At 39.6% G+C, this 17,587-nt stretch overlaps 1 protein-coding gene across 2 annotated transcripts; it reads left to right on the top strand.

Annotated features, from left to right (window-relative positions):
• The first annotated feature begins 7,304 nt into the window (after positions 1 to 7,304).
• On the top strand, positions 7,305 to 16,041 carry LOC148021976 (uncharacterized). 2 transcript variants are annotated; one of them, XM_087697520.1, is made up of 6 exons: positions 7,305 to 7,501; positions 7,669 to 7,695; positions 7,774 to 7,836; positions 15,143 to 15,221; positions 15,346 to 15,391; positions 15,474 to 16,041. In XM_087697520.1, the coding sequence occupies exons 1-6, from the start codon at positions 7,424 to 7,426 to the stop codon at positions 15,481 to 15,483; spliced, it is 303 nt and encodes a 100-aa protein (XP_087553646.1). In that variant the 5' UTR covers positions 7,305 to 7,423; the 3' UTR covers positions 15,484 to 16,041. The 2 variants fall into 2 exon arrangements, with proteins under 2 accessions (XP_087553646.1, XP_087553647.1); XM_087697521.1 differs by having other exon boundaries at positions 7,309 to 7,465.
• Positions 16,042 to 17,587: the final 1,546 nt, after the last annotated feature.

Below are 17,587 nucleotides of genomic sequence, written 5' to 3'. Positions count from 1 at the left end.
TCCCATCGAGTCCCTCCTCGCATTGGGTCTCCTTCTCGGCAGCCATATCCGACTCCTTTGAGCTCCCGTCACTCCCCGGCTTCCCAAGTACCTTTCTAGGATTGTTGGGCACCTTCAAGGCATTAGATCAGAGGTATTTAATCATTTTCTTCAGGGCTTACTTCAGTTCTCAGGTCTCACAAGCTGTAAACAAGTTGTGGGCAGCCATAGCTCACACCTCTTGGAGCTTCCTTCACCTGGATCTTGCTTCCAACCTATCAAGGCTTGCTGAGGCTTGGTGTAGGCCTTCTTTGGCCCTCATTTGTGCTCCCTTTGGACCCCATTTTTGACACGTGGGACAGCAGACCCCCCCAGCCAGCTCACTTTTTTTTTGCGCATGTTTCAAAATCTGGCCCAAAAATCACTCTTTTTGTCATATCTCAGGCATTCGGAACCCGATTCAGGCAAGGTAAGAGTCTAAGTTGGGGTTTTGGCACGCTCCGGACGCGATGGTGAAGTTGTATTTGCCAAATTCTAATGAAAAAATCTTCTACAATAGATTTCAGGTCTGAGACAGCATGTATTTGTATGCCTATGTTTGTTTGGGCATGACTACATAACTGGTTTGATGCCTATTGCATCCCGATTGATTGGGGGATTGAAGCTACATGTAATGATATGATTTTGGCTTGATTTAGGGGCTGGAAATACACAATTTATAACAGTAAATGCATGCTGAATACTCTTGGGTTAAAGCTATCTTTCATGCTTTGACATATACCTATTGGTTCCGGATGTATGTCTTGGGTTATGCTATGATGTATTGATCATCGAGGGATGAATTTGAGCTTGTCATTGAATCGGGATGCTTTTGGAAGCTTGAGCTTATTTCAGCCTACACTTATTGACATTGGTATATGCTTTGACAGTGATGCTTCTTGGGTTTATGCATACCCGTTGCCGACGGCTTGATGCTCATGTCACGGTTGATTACCCTATGCATATGTTGAGCTTGAGTGCTCATTGAAGCTTCACCTTGGATGCATTTTGGATTATCTGGAGTAGTCTTGGATATTACTTGGCTTGTCAAAGTTTGGATTGGGATGTATTTGATGTCTTACATACTTACGGATACTACATACGGATGCTCTACCACCTACATGTTTGGGATATACTATTGATGTATTGTCTTGGACTTATGTCACTGACACTATGTCTTGCCTTGGCTTGAGCTCTTGAGCTCGTATATACGACTTTTGTACCAGTAAGAGCATTCTTGAATGCTTATCAGACATTGAGCTAGCGGTACTTTTATGCATTGAGCCGTTACATGCCATTGAGCAGTTACAGGCACTTGAGACTTTGGGACTTCTTACCTTTTGGGATGATACATCATATGTCTTGGTTCACTGTATACTTATGAGCTAAGTCTCAGTTTTGGATCCGTATCTTTGTGAACTGACACCTACCTGTGTCAAGTTTTGGTAGTGGCAGGAACACTTTGCCCCGTTGACTGGGGGGCGTGCCTACTCAGTGGCACATGTTTGTATGATATACTTGGGTGTTGGATTCATGCTTATCGACCATCATATGCTTATGCTATGCCTGCATGATGCCGGCTTTGGTCTTGGCAATATCTAATTACCTTGGGATCCGATTTTGGCACTGTTAGCTCTCTTTTACTGAAATCTGAAATTTATTACATCAAGCATATATGTATGGAGTGACATAGATTTTTCATGCTGAAACACTCTGAAATGATGTACTTTTACTAGTACTTGGTGGGCAGCAACTTTGGTTCCACTTTCCTTACCATTTTCCCTCGATTTTGGTGAATTTTTTTTTGTCATTTTCTGCAGTAAACAGCAAGCAGTTTTTGAACTGTCTACAGTCTTCCAGCCTTCATTATGGCGAGTTCGTCCACTGATCATGCTATTTTCAACATCACTAAGCTTGATGGTACGAATTACTCTTATTGGAAGAGCTAGATTTGGCAGGTGTTGGTGCAGAAATCGCAGATCAAAACTTTGAGGTTAAGCGGACATCCGCCTGCAACTATGCCAGATGAGGAATGGCTTGAGCTTGATGAGTTATGCAAGTCCACCATTGTATTGTCTCTCACATAACAGGTTCACTACAATGTATTCGAGGAAGAACAGAGTGCATGGCAGTTGTGGGATAAAATCAAGAATCTCTATGACAAGAAAAGTCCAGCGAGTCAAATGTATTGACTGAAGCAGCTTATGGATCTGCGCATGAAGGAGAATGTGACTATGTCTACTCACTTGAGCTAGTTCCATGCTATACTCAAGAACTTGACTTCGCAGGACATCACTTCTACAGAGGATGTCACTCCTCTTTTCTTGCTTGGTACTCTTAATGAGTCATAGGATGTATTCTGCACTGCATTATGTGCCTCTATTGCTACCTTGAAATTATCTGATGTTGAGAGTGCTCTTCTGCAGGAAGAGGTTAAATGTAAGAATTTGGATGCCTCTCGTGTGTCTCATGCTATGACAGTTAGAGGCAGGACTGATGGATATGGAAAGCATGGCAGTGGTAGTGGCCGTGGACGGGATTCTCAAAAATATCGGTCCAAGTCTCATGGGAAGTCACGTAGCAAATCCTGTGGCAGGAATGCAGATGTTACTTGTCACCAGTGTGGGAAAAAGGGCCATATTAGGCCACAATGCCATGAATTGCGCAATGAAAGGCGCAAAGATAAGGGGAAAGACAAAGTGCAGGATAAGTCTTCTGATCGCAGCATAGTGCCTGCAAAGTCTAGTGTTAAAATTGAAGAGATCAATGTTATGCAACTTGAGGATGTTGATGATGATGATTATATCCTTGCAACTTCTTCTAGTGCTTCGCAGATGACAGAGATACACTCTATGTATGCACATTGTTGGCTCTTGGACTCAGGTGCATCCTTTCATGTGACACCTTGCCGAGAGTGGTTTCATTCATACCGTACTGTTTCGGGTACTGTGCACTTGGGTGATGACAGCTCTCTTGATATTGTGGAAATTGGTGATGTTAGGTTGCAGTTTTCTTTTAGCAGCAGTTTTGTTATGCAGGATGTAGGTCATGTACCTGCTTTGACATGCAGTCTCATGTCAGTTGGAGAACTTGATGATACAAGTTATCATGTATCTTTTGGAGTCTTTGCATGGAAGATCACTCGTGGCAGAGTTGTGATTGTGAGAGGTGCCAAGGGGCTGGCAGTCTCTACCCCTTGATTGTATCAGCTTCTTCCTTTGATCATGTTTTGTCTGTGGGTTCTATTCCACATGTATCTCTTTGGCATGCCCATTTGGACCATATGTCTTTGAAGGGAATGAAAATGCTTTCTGGTTTGCAGTACTTACGGCCCCTTGATTATGCATGTTTTGATTCATGTGAGCATTGTCTTTATGGCATGCAGACTAGGTCTACGCATAAGAAGTCTGGTAGGCCACGCATGAGTGAGCCCTTGGCATTTGTACATTTAGATGTCTGTGGGCCCATGCCTTGTCAGTCTATGGGTGGTGCAAAGTACTTTGTTACGTTCATAGATGATTTTTCACGAAAAGTTTGGGCTTATCCCATTAAGCTGAAATCCGATGTCCTGGCTATGTTTCAGAGATGGCTTGCATTGGTTGAGAACCAGTCTGGGTATAGGCTAAAATGCCTAAGGACAGATAATGGGGGTGAGTATGTCTCACGTGCTTTTGAGCCGTTATGTGATGAGAGGGGTATTAAGCGTTAGTTGACTGCCCCCTACACCCCCTCCCCCCCGAGAATGGTTTGGTTGAGCGGATGAATAGAACCATCCATGAGCGTGTACACAGTATGCTTAGCCATGCAGGCCTACCACTGAGCTTTTGGGCTGAGGCAGTTAGTACAACTGTGCATGTCATAAACATATCACCCTCTAGTGGTTTGGATTTCCAAGTTGCAGAGGAGGTATGGACTGGAAAACCTCCCTCTTATGCGCATCTCCGTGTGTTTGGATGTGAGGCATTTTGCCATGTGCCCAGGGACAAGAGAAGTAAGCTGGATCCCAAGAGTGTCAAATGTATTTTCCTTGGTTATGGGGATGCAGGCGAGATGGGTTATCGTCTTTGGGATCCACAGGCGCGAAAAGTCATCCGCAGTCATGATGTAGTCTTCCATGAAGACAAAATACATAGGTAGCCTAAGAGAGTTGTTGAGATCTGCAGGGTCATATTTCAGGAGGAGCTGACTGCACAGCCAGTTGGATAGCCTACAGCTGCAGTAGATGCTCATGGTCAGGGCGTTGGACAGGCAGCTGGGCAGGCAACAAAGCCTTCCGTGAGACGGTCTACTAGAGACATACGTCCACCTGATAGATTTTAGCCCTCGATGCATTATGTCTTGGTTACAGATGCAGGAGAGCCTTTCACTTATGATGAGGCTATGCGCAGGGGTGAAGTCACTCCTGGGAGAGAGCTATGCAGTCTGAGATAGACTCCTTGAATAAGAATGAGACTTCGGATTTAGTTTCCTTGCCTGAGGGCAAGAAGGCTTTGCCATGCAAGTGGGTGTACAAGCTGAAAAGTACCCCTGGATACCCCAAGCTGGCATACAAGGCTAGACTAGTAGCAAAGGGTTTTAAGCCGGAGCATAGTGTGGACTTTGATGAGGTCTTTTCTTCTGTGGTTAAGATGACCACCCTGGGCTTAGTCTTGGATTTGGTTGCTCAGCTTGACTTGGATTTATGCCAAATGGATGTCAAGACGGCTTTCTTACATGGGGACTTGCATGATGAGATTTATATGGAGCAGCCTAAGGGCTTTGCAGAACCTGGCAGGGAGCACCTAGTGTGCAAATTGAAGAAAAGTCTTTATGGCTTGAGACAGACACCTAGGGAGTAGTATCACAAGTTTGATGCCTTTATGCAGTCACAGGGCTACAGCCAGAGTGCTATGGATCTGTGTCTTTACAGGAAGAAAGCCCGTGATGGTTCTTTATTGATTTTGGTACTCTATGTGGATGATATGCTGATAGTAGGGAAAGCTCATGATGAGCTAGATACTCTTAAGGCTTAGCTCAAGAAGAGCTTTGAGATGAAAGATCTGGGACAGGCCACTCACATACTTGGTATGTGCATTAGATGCGACAGGCATCAGTGACTCCTCTACTTGTCACAGAGGGAGTACAGTCATAAAGTCCTTGAGCGCTTTCGCATGCAAGACATAAAGCCTATTGGCTGTCCATTGCCTTTTTATGTGAAGGTATCACAGGCTGATTGTCTGCAAACAGATGAGTAGAGGGCCGAGATGGCCAAGATTCTCTATGCATTCGCAGTGGGTAGTCTTATGTATACCATGATAGCCACTCGTCCAGATATTGCCTTCGCAGTTGGTGTTGTGGCACGCTCTATGGCTACACATGGCAAGAAGCATTGGGATGCCATGAAGGGTATCATGAGGTACCTGAAGGGCACTGCAGATATGTGCATATGCTATGGTAGCCAGGATACACGAGTCATGGGATACACTGACTCTAATTATGCAGGACATGCAGATAGTAGGAAGTCCACTTCTGGCTATGTATTCACCTATGTTGGAGGTGTTGTTTCTTGGATGTCTAGGGTGCAGAAATGCACGGCCCTTTCTACTACAGAGGCCGAGTATGTTGCAGCCCACTGAGGCTTGCAAGGAGACCATTTGGTTGGGTCGTTTAGTTGCTGACCTTGGTATTGATGCTATCCCTACACTACATTCGGATTCTATGAGTGCTATTTAGTTAGCCAACAATCCGGTCTTCCATGTGAAGACGAAACACATTGAGGTGAGGTATCACTTCATACATGGGGTCGTTGAGGACAAGTTTGTTGATCTTGTCAAGATCTCGACTGACCAGAATCCTGCTGATTTGCTCATGAAAAGCCTCTCTACAAAGCGCTTTGCCTTCCTCAGGAGGTTGATGGGCGTGGGATGAGATGACGTCTTTCCTCATCCGGTTGTACATGTGTACATGTTGTACTGTCTTTTTCTTTTTTTATTTTCACTTCTCACTAGGGAAGATTCCCCTTTAAGTGGGAGGTTGTTGGGGGTAAAGGCACCTTTGTCTAGCTGCCCATGTATTACTACACTGACAGTCACCGCCACTGCACATTGCAGGTGGCGGGCGCCCGTTACTGTTACTTTATTCTTTATTCTTTTAGTGACAGTATGAATAAAGGAAGGCCCGATTACACATTGTGACTGTTGGAGTTCCCATTTCTAGTCTCTCCCTTTCTTGCTCTTGCTCTCCCGCCATAGCTCTCGAGTCCAACATTCGATTCGTCGCTCCCTTTCATTACTTTTGTAAGGAGCATGTGGCCTGCTCTACACCAAGGCATTATGGAGTTGAGTTAGTGAGAAGATGAAGATAAAGATGAGTACATGATGATTGAAAGAAGAGGTGTTGCTATTCAAGAGTTCGAGTTTTATTTTGAAAGTCGATGAACCTAATTGTGAGTAGGAGGTAAGTTTGAGTTTGATGGTTGGGTGATAATTGCGAGTGTAGAGTTAATGTATCTCCCTTGAGTGTGTTTTATTTGGGGAGTTGGTGTTTATGAAGTTCTTTGAGTAGTCATGGTGGTGCTTGCTTGCATGCAAAGGATGTTGATGCTACTCGTATGTGAACCTTGAGTAGACAACAACCTCCACCCCCCCCCCCCCCCCTCCTCCTTGTTTTTTTGGACGAGGATTATGAGTATGAAGGGGCAATCATGTCTCGAGAAGAGAGTGCGTTGTTGTCTTTATGGTTCTTGATGTTCTATCCATCCCTTTAAAGTATCCCCATGATATTGTATTTATCAAATTCTCAAAAGAATAAATTATATAACAGATACACCATGCACATTAAGTCATTATCATTAGAGTTTGTGATGGTCTCACATTGTCTAAGAGCTACAAGAAGTTCTCTTATTTTTTGCATCTATTTGATGCATACATGAATGTCCCCATCATTTCATATTCTTGTTGTCGAGGTGTCTACTTTGTTCAGATAGTTCGTTGGTGTGTTTGTTGATAGAGTGTTACAGTGGATGTATCTTAAAATCCTTGCATGTTTATGGAAAGGTTCTTATATGTCAATATGAGTATATGGAAACCGCTTGCGTGACATTCGAACAATTTGCAAAAAATAGTTTCTCCTGAAGTGAGGTTATGTTATACGAGTGTTACTCGATCAAAAGTTAAGCAACTACTTTTCTTTGCTCAAAAAAATGTATTTGAGTAAAGGAGAACCTTGGAAATTTCACAATGATACCAACCGTGCTAGGGTATTGTGGGTGGGTTTATACGTAAAATGCTCGGATTTTTACCTTACAAGTGTAAAGGATAAACCAAGCGTATAAGTCTGGCGGGTGTATAAGGCCTTCGGAATTCAGTGTTGAGAGTGCTTCTGTAAACCCTAACGAAGGTTCAGCTCGGGCGTTCAGTCAGCAGCCATGGCGACTACCAAAGTGCAGCGGATTATGACACAGCCTATAGTACGTGAGAAAGAAAGAGAGACACAGTGTGTGTATGTGTGTTTTTCCAACATTTGACTGAACATGCGCTGATATCTCCCTTCTTCTTTGAGAGAGAGAGAGAGAGAGAGAGAGAGAGATATGGTGCGTGTGTTTCCTCCCACCGTCTCAGTGAATGTATACGCGCTGACATCTCCTGTCTTGTTGTTTTCTTGGCCGTGCAGAATCTCATATTTCGGTTCCTTCAAAGTGTAAGCGGACTTCATTTCCTTTGCTTTTCCTGGACTTTCCTCTCTACCTCGCTGATTTTATGCTGTTTTTTCTTCCAGAAATCCCGCATCCAAATCTGGCTTTTCGAGCAGAAAGATCTGAGGATTGAAGGGCGCATTATCGTAAGCTCTTAACTGGTCTCATTACTGCACGGAAAATCCCAGCGTCTGTGATTCTTGTCTGTCAATATTGGAAATAGCTATGCCAGGCTTTGAGCGAGGGATCTCTTCAGTTATATGTTATTGGCTGAGTTGCTGTGTAAGTTGGGGTAGACGAGGGGCGATGGTGATGACTTATAGTTAGGCCTGTGCTAGTGAGGTAAGACTCAGGGAACGAGAGCTTCACATCGAAGCTTGGTTTCCTAAACGACCAGGTTTCAAGTTAGAATAAATGCAAGCAAGAGCTTTATTCGAGGACTTGCTTGTTTGACGCCTAGTCTATCTGTTGCTTTTATACAATGTAGGGCTGTATATGTTTTAGATGTAATGTTTTCTATATCAAAACCTTTAGAAAATTTTAAACCTCAATGCAGAAGGAACAATCAACTAGTAAATGGATAGTGTATGCAATTATATTAAAATGTGAAGCAAGCCAAGGATGGAACCTTTTAATTGTATCTCTATACAATTTTCACTCTCATATTATAATCAAGGTTTGATAGTTAAATCCATAAGCGTGCTTAAAATTGAGGGTCTAAGACTTAAAATGTTAGTAGTTAGAACTATAGGATTTTAAGAAAATTTAAGAGGCCATTCAACCATAGTACAAGGGAGCTTTAGAAATGAGAAAAATAAAAATGGAAAAAATCAAAGTTTTGAAGTTTTGATAAAAATTTAAAAATGTCAAAACAATGTCTTGGATTATATGCTAAAATAAAATATTATTATGTAGGTATGCAAATATATCAATGTCTACGGTAAGATGTATCCAAATTTTATGCAAAACTTTGAGTATTTATATTATAAGATTAGAATCATGTTTTATCACATATGTTATAAGTGAAGATTTAGTTTTCAATATACAAACAAAAAATAAATTAAAATTTGCAATTGATGAATTATTTGAAGATTGATATTAAGATTGCTTGGATGAAGATGAATAATAAGTAAAATTAAGATACATGTAATAGTGTCATGTGAATAATTTGTTTAAAATTCTGTGAGTACTAGTAACTATCGAGTATTAAGATTACTTAGCAATCATGATATCATCAAGTATATGTGATATGTGTAATGTTACTGGTGACTAATAACACAATGCTAAACTAACTTTTGAGATATTGTGACTCTAGTGTTTAGAGTCTATGAGTTATGAGTCATCCAGATATTGAGGATTTATGTTTTATCTTCTCGTTTAACTTTAAGGATTTTGATCGAAAAGATGAAGTAATCTTAGTTTTATCCTCAAACCATGTGATGTCGTCACTTAAGTTGCTTTAGTTTTTTTCTATGCATAAGAGTCTGATGATTGGTGTTGACAGCTTCTCATAGAGCATAGAGTAGATATCTTGTTGTAGTAGTATCTTTGGAATGTCACGAACTCTCTATATCGATTTTGCTGATATTCACCTCTAAAGATGAATGAGATAATGTTTAAAATAAGTTTTAATACGCTTAATTTTAATATATATTATGATTTACAATTTAACTTTTAAGTAGTGATAATGTTAAAAAGTTAAATTATATATAATACAACTTATTACTTGTGAAGGCTCATGAGACAGAGTATTTTTTTAAAAAAAGAGAAAGATTGTAATGTCAAAATACTAAATGCTCCAATTGGGCTATTATGGGCTTGTTTCTCTTTATATTTATGTATTTGGTTGTTTAGCATATGCTTTGGTATCATAGCAAAAAAAATATAAATTGTAAGACAAGGCTATCAAATGCATTTTTATTGATTATAGTTCAAAAAATAAATGGTGTTACGTGCACCAACTTTCCACTAGTAACATTTTTATTAGCAAAGATGTGGTATTCGTCGAACATGCTCTTTAGTTGTTTATGGATTATAAAAATCAATCTAATATGGAGCTCATGAATGTGTTTAACATTTTGTCATAGTTAGGTATGGAGTGTAGAGAGAGAGAGAGAGAGAGAGAGAACTTGCAAATACACAAATTGAAAGGTAGATTAATAGTAATAGTGATCGAAGAAAGTTCAAGTGATAAACATATTGATGTCTAAACATGTACTTTTACACACAATAGTATGTGCTTATAAATGTGAATAAATAAATATATCAAACATATTTTTGAATTATGGGCGATTGAACTCGTGATACAAAATATATAAATATATATTACTAGAAAGGAGATGCATAAGTGAGAGGCACAAAGCAAGGATGATCATGATACAATCTTTTGAGAAGCTCAAGGATTCAAAGTAAAATATGTTTTAGTGATATATGTGCTTGGTGTAGTGATCGATCAAAAGCTAACATGGCTTAAAAACATTGTGCATATGACAAGAGATCAAATATATGAGTATTTCTTTAGGATCATATCAGAGGTGATATTATAAATGGTTGCAAAATTTTTTAAAATATAAATTCGTTGTAAATAAAAAAATATAAGTCATTCGAGATTAAAAATTTAATAGAGAATCTTTAGTAATTATTTAATATGTGAGTGAAAAGTCGAATATATGCATTTGGATGATCAATAATTAATTCAAAAATATATTATTTATTTATGATCTAATTTAACAGACATATTGATAGGATGCATTCTCGCTAAGAGACAATGATTGAGTAGATATATTAGGGCGCTGTCAGATGTTGTAGGTATCTCATCAAGGTCATTGTTTGATAAGGTATTAGTTGTGACATATTGGGCACATTGCTTGTCTTATTGTTTGTTTTTTTTTTTGTAGCATTGGTTAATTGTGTGATCAATTTGCTCGAAGTATCGACACTTGGGTGGTTGTTTCTTGGTGTAGAAAGTTGCTGGTGCTATGTTAGCATCTTTGGTTATTCAAAAGGATAGTAATCATTTATTCATATTTCGTCTCTTAAGTCACTTTGACAACAATTATGGTCTCATGGAATTGTGCTTTTTTCATCAAGCTATTAAAAAGCACAATCTTTTTATCATAGTCATCCAGACGACTATTGAGAGTGGTTAATTGTTGGCAAAGAAGATTGGAGATGTAGCTTAAGAGTCTTTGAAGGTTTGTAAGAGATTCTAAATAATTGCATCTTCACAAATAATTTGAAATGATAAATGATAAATATCTCCTCTAAATTTGACTTGAAGACTATCCTATATCACTTTTGCCATTTTTGTGACACTTAGGTGATGAAAAAGATTGTTAGAAAGGCTGAGGTTGTTGATGGTGAGCGCACCTCGTCTTTCTTAAGCCATTCTTCATAAATTTATTGGGTACTCCGAATGTGCTTCGGCTTAATAGTGGATACGATTCTCCATGCACCTTCTTGCATAAGTATGCGTTGAATCTTTGTCTTCCAGGAGGAGAGCCTAATGCTTGAGGATTATTCAATTGTGATACCATATCTTGACATCTCGATGGTAGATGCCATGGAAAGAGCTCAAGTTGAAAAAGGGTCAAATTTTGATGAAGAAATTTGAAGAAAGTAGGCTTGGATTTGAAAAGTCCCAAAATTTTAAGAAAACTTTAAGAAATGTAGATTAAAGTTGAAAATTTCTAAATTTTGGTGAGGAAATTTGAGAAATTTCAATAGAAATTGAATTATCCCAATCCACATGTGAAGTGCATTTTAAAGGAATTATTAGGCTTTCATGATTAAAGATTAAGGAGAAAAGATTGATCAGGTTGCTGAACGATGATGTGGCACATTAATGGACTAGACGTGATAGGCACGAGTTTGAGAAATAGCTCCATGTAAGCAATTGATGCGATGGAGATGTGACGATTGATGCTGCTTATTGATAATGTACGTATCGGGATACATTGATATGCTTCAACCAAGGTGCATAGCATGCAAGCAAAGTGATGGAACTGATGGATTGGGTGCAAATGGAGGATGGCTAGGATAGAGCATATCCATAGAACATTGATCAGACAAGCCAGACGATAGGAATAGGTTAGCGATTTTTTTTTCTCCCTTGTTTTAGTAACCGCAAAAACATGTAGCTCCTCGCAATAGACTAATAGACAGATCAAAATGCTAGTGGGTTGAAATGGTGATTTCGCTTTGATGCCATTGTTGGATATGGAGTGCGCGTGTCTAGTAGCTATGGCAAATAGAACTCCATGAGCTTAGAGATAGAGAGAGAGAGAGAGAGAGAGAGAGAGAGAGAGAGAGAGAGAGAGAGAGAGAGAGAGAGAGAGAGAGGCTCTTGCAAGTACACACAAATTGAAAGATATATTGATCGTGAGTTGTTGATAAAAGTAGAAGTGATAGGGTTTGAATATATAGGAAAATCTTTGTGGCTAACCCTTCGACGCTTACTTAATGCCAAGTGGTGTCAAAGGTGTTCACATCTAAGCACACACTTTTACCCATACTAATGTTGGTTTACAAATGAGGACAAATAAATCAAACAGTTGCTATTATTTTAGCAAAGTGCATTTGATTTTGGTTAAGTTTACCAATCTATTGAGGGTTTACAACAACAAAATTAGTAGCATACACATGTAAGAAACATCTTGAGTTCAGCCTATTGGTCAAGGCATCGCTGAAAATGAAGTGGCCGATGTGAGAGGGTTGCTATTTGGAAAACCAAAACAATTCCTAAATGGCTGCTAGATACATTAGGGAACAACAAACAATCCGTTGCAATTCTCAGTAGATCTAGAGCAGCCACTTGCCATGCACAAGGAAACTTGATTGTGGAGGCACTTATAGCTACTGCATGCAATGATGAACTTGTTTCTTTATATGATGCTTTACAAAATAAACATTGGATCGGTGTAATGCAATTGTAGATATAATCTATTCATAAAAATGGCACATTGGAGTTATGTGACTTGCTTGTTGGCAAGTTTGCTATGGACACATAGTGAATTTTCAAATTGAAACATAGATTTGATGGTGGCATTGATCGTTACAATGCACATCTTGTTGCTAAAGGATATGCCCAACAGCATGGGATTGACTATGATGATACGTTTGTACCACTTCATGTATGACTACCATTCGTAGTGTCATCACTTTGGTTGCTCATTATGATTGAAATGTGCATCAATTGCATGTGAAGATCGCTTTTCTGAATGGTGATCTTTATGTGGAGGTTTATGCTGCTCAATCTCTTGGCTTTGTTCAGAAAGTTTTAGAAAGCAAATGTGTGGTTTGTGCAAGGCCCTCTATGGTTTAAAGTAGGCACCTAGGGCATGGTATGAAAAGATACATGCATATTTGATTGCTCTTGGCTTGATTGGAATGTGCATCATTTGCATGTGAAGACCGCTTTTTTGAATGGTGATCTTTATGTGGAGGTTTATGCCGCTCAACGACTTGGCTTTGTTGAGAAAGGGTTAGAAAGCAAAGCGTGTCGTTTGCACAAGGCCCTCTATGGTTTAAAGCAGGTACCTAGGGCACGGTATGAAAAGGTACATGTATACTTGATTGCTCTTGGCTTTAGCAATTCACACGCTAGAAGCACAATTTATTTTTGCAAAGATGGGGACAACTTCTTGATACTAATTCTTTATGTGGAGGACATTTTGTGTATTGGACCTCATGAGACACATATTTGAGACTTAAAAGTAGAATTGTAGCATGCGTTTGATATGATAGATCTTGGCCACTTGCATTACTATCTTGGCATGTAGTTTAATGCAGTTGAGGGGGGCATTATTTTGCAATAGTATAAGTACATTGGGTAGCTTCTTGAGTGTTTTCAGATGCAAGACTGCAAGCCTATCTCTACTCTCGTTGAGAGAAGCCACAAATTTACATTTGAGGATGTAGGAGAACCAATTGATGCTTCTCTTTATTAGTAGACTGTTTTTGTTTATTGTATTTGTGTAATATATGGCCAGATATATATGTTGGGGTCTCTCAGTAAGCACGCTTTTGTGCATAGACATGGTACTACACATTGGCAAGCGGTTAAAATGTGTCTTTCATTATCTCATAGGCATTCAAACATTGGGCCTTTTTAATCTTAAAGGCTCTACTCTTTACTTGCATGCATTCATAGACAAGCTGGTTGTTTTGACACGAGGGTGTCCACTAGTGGTAATTGTTTCATGCTTGGTAGTATATGCATTTGTTGGCTGAGCGAGAAGCAGTCTATAGTGGCCACATCTAGTTGTGAAGCTGAATATAGGGCGGCATTTACAATGACATTGGGATGTGTATCATCGACGCCTTTTGGTCGATCTTAGTGCAGGACAGCAATCACCCACTCCTATCTATCTTGATAAATAGGATGCCAAGAAACTAGTGTTTCATGCTCGCACTAGGCACATTGAGGTGCATTATGATTACGTCAACCACTCCTATCTATATTGATAGTCAAAGTGCAAGGAATGCAGATTTTCATGCTTGCACTAAGCACATTGAGGTGCATTATCATTATGTTAGATAGAGGCTCTACGTAGGGGAGATTAACTTGGTTTATGTCCCTACATCGGATAACTTGGCAAATGTGTTTACAAAAGCTCTGTCTAGGGAGAAGTTAGATGCCTTTCGCAAGGCTCTAGGCTTGATACCATTTGGGGATGGATTTGCCTATTCCCTATATATGTTCACATCATTCACTCGAGGGGGTTTTATTACACTTATTGTGATTTGTGTTCTTCTAAGTTTTGGTGTGAACACTGAACGCTCCCTTATCCATGGGCATTTTTTACCTTCTAGCTGAACAAAAGTTTTTCCCCCTTGCAAACACCCGTCGGTGGGTGTGGTACTTAGTACCTTAGGGATTGTACTTTTAGATCATTCTCACGCAGTGGATGTGACCTTCCAGCATTCTCCTCTTGCTGTTCACTTGTTCATTGTGATGTGTGAGTGTACGTTTGCTACTGAACCCTAATCTAACACGTATTCTTGGCTTGAATGAATGAGAGGTTGGGTTATGACACTTGTGTGTTAAACCTGATGTGTAGGATACATAAATGCTAGGGGGTGGGAAAATGTGTGACAGATAGCCATGATTTGATTAATTAATTAATTTTTAAATAAAAAATGTACATGTAGCTGCAGGGTTGAGAACACATGGGGCTAAGTCTTGGATGAGATTTACTGTGACTGTGCCTTTCATGGGCCAGTACTCCCTGAGATGCAGCCTGTTTGGTTCCATCTTTCTTGGAGTTTCCACCATTTCTGCTTCTTATGGATCTGTGTGAACTGTTTTCAATTCCACTTGTTGTTCATAGTTGTGCTGGGTTTCTGCATCTACTTTGTTATCCTTGTTCTGGCTGGGGAGTTGATTGTGACATAAGTCTATTTGTTGCCTGTCACTGACATTATAGCTAACCTCCTTCCTTGTTTCTGAAGGGCTTTGATGAATATATGAATCTCGTTCTGGATGATGCAGAGGAAGTTTCTGTCAAGAAGAAGACTCGAAAACCATTAGGTTTGTCTTGTTTCTTTTTCTTTAAAAGGTCTAGGGGTTGGAGGAGGTTTGTAACGGTTTTGGTAAAGTGGGTAAGATGGTGTCACAACTGTCTTGAAGAATTCAGTATATTTGGCTGCTGCAGGACGGATCTTACTGAAGGGAGACAACATCACCCTTATGATGAACACGTATGTTACATTACATATGTTTGTACAGCATTGAGTAGTATTCTTATTCCTCACAGCTAACATGCTCTTATTGATTTTGCAGTGGAAAGTGAGTGCGTTTACCCAGTTTGGAGGTGTGGAGCACTTTTGCATTGAAGTTTCATGCTTGTGCGCAGGTAGTGGTCCATCAGAAGTAGCACAGAAGCTTTCAAGAAGATTTCAAGTGTTGATACATTTCTTCAGCCTATCTGGCACTGCTAAATTGATAAATCCTCAGAATTAAAGCAAGCTAATATACCGGGAGGTCAAGATGTGAAATCATGTAGCTTTAAATCAGATTCCTCAGAACATGTTGAACAGATATAGTTCCATATGGAAGCATGAAGCTTGTCATGCAAGAGACATTTTTTCTTGGAAGTCGCTTACATTCTAGAACCTCAGATATCATGTGATTGCAGAGTTGCCTTTGCCTGTTATGGCTTCAATTACAGCCTCTGTCTAAAGCTCGTAAGAATCAACTTTCCCATGATCGAAAAAACCCTTTCATAGGAGAGACTCATCTTGTATTTTCTCTGCTCTGGGCGGGATCTTAAGAATCTATAATTAGTTGTGAAAATTGACAGAGTATATGTCTTCCTATAACCTTGGTATACTACATTTGGTGTTCAGAATGGTGTTTGACTTCTTTTCGTAAATTCAATGCCTGTTCAGTGGAGTTGCTCATAAATCAGTTGTTTGATCAGCAGTTTAATTTGTAATGCTTCTACATCATCTCAGAGAGGCTAATATTTGTATGTTGCTTGATCAGCAGTTTTATTTGTAATGCTCCTTTCTAATGATGCTTTATTTTTGCTTTTCATGGGCTGTATTACCTGTCTTGAGTGCCAATCATAAAGATATTCAAATATTCTTGCAAGTTCAGAACTGTGCAGTGGGGTTTGCAGATGCTAGCTGCTAATCAAGTTTAATGATTGCTCAGTGGAGTTGCACATGTATCATCAGCTGCTTGATTAGCAGTTTGATTTGTGATGCTCCTACATCACTTAGAGAGGCTAATATTTGCACGCTTATGTGTTGCAAGTTTCGCTCCTTTCTGACATTGCTTTTCTTTTTGGCTTTTCATGTCTGTATTACTGTGTTGAGCCAATCATAATGTTATTCAACTTTTCTCACAAATTCAGAACTGTTCAGTGGAGTCTGTAGATATCTGCTACGTGATTAGCATTTTGAATTGTGATGCTCTTACACCATTCAGAGAGGCTAATGTTTGATCTGTGTAATCAACTGTTCTTGGAACATCCTGAATCTAGGATACTTGTCATATAGGTCATGGGTTTGTTAGATAGAAGTGAATGTTCATCCCTCTCTCCATTGACTCACTGTTTAAGCTGTTCCACGGAATGGGAGCAAATCTTTAGTAGCTGATCTTGTGGTGGGGTTTTAGTTTGTTGTGCCATCCATGTAAGATTCACCCTCAATTTGGAGCTAACCTAAGAGCTCTTCTTTGTTGCTCTCTTAATTGGACAAATGATGAAAATTTGCATAAAGGCCATGCATTTTTTTGCTGCATTTTGTACTCCAGGTATCAAATAAGGACTCTGCAAATTCTGATAACCGGGTTGTAGACCAATATTAGCAAAAAGTGGGTTCATTGCCTCAATAGGCATCATTCTTGGTGGCCCTCTAGGCAAGTATCCTTGATAACTCGTGAGTAATCCAACCATTGCTTGAAAAATTGATCCATTACCAAAGTAACCAGGATAAGTAGCAAATTGAGGAGGAATAGTCTGATGTGTCACTTGTGTATAATTGCCTTGACCATTCACTCCTTGATCTTGTGCTTGTGCTACATGTTGCATTGGACTTGTCTCCATGTTTGGTGTCTTTTTCACATACGCACATTAGAGGTTTGCCTTTTTGAGCGTTTCATGGTACGATGTAATGACTCAGTTTGAGAATCCTCATTGTGTTACTTTAAAGTTTTTTGCATCCGAGGATTCTTCACAAGCTCTTCGAAAGAGCCAACCATATTGAGCTGTGTTGCGCTAATCAAGTCTTATTCATGCTCCTCATCCTCTAGAAGGTGTTGACACCTGTGCACCAATACTCTCTTCGGGGTCTATTAGTAGAATTCTCTTTTTCATGACAGTTTTTCTTTGCCTTTATTCATATTTGCCATCTCTCTAGTCTTGTAATCTCTATAAAACTTGTGTATAT

The sequence above is a fragment of the Lygodium microphyllum genome, chromosome 17 (genome assembly GCF_053477565.2).
Source record: "Lygodium microphyllum isolate KBCC chromosome 17, Lygodium_microphyllum_v1.1.10, whole genome shotgun sequence".
Classification (NCBI taxonomy): Eukaryota; Viridiplantae; Streptophyta; class Polypodiopsida; order Schizaeales; family Lygodiaceae; genus Lygodium; species Lygodium microphyllum.
The sequence above is the reverse complement of the archived record's forward strand: the minus strand, read 5'-3'. Positions and strand labels throughout refer to the sequence as shown.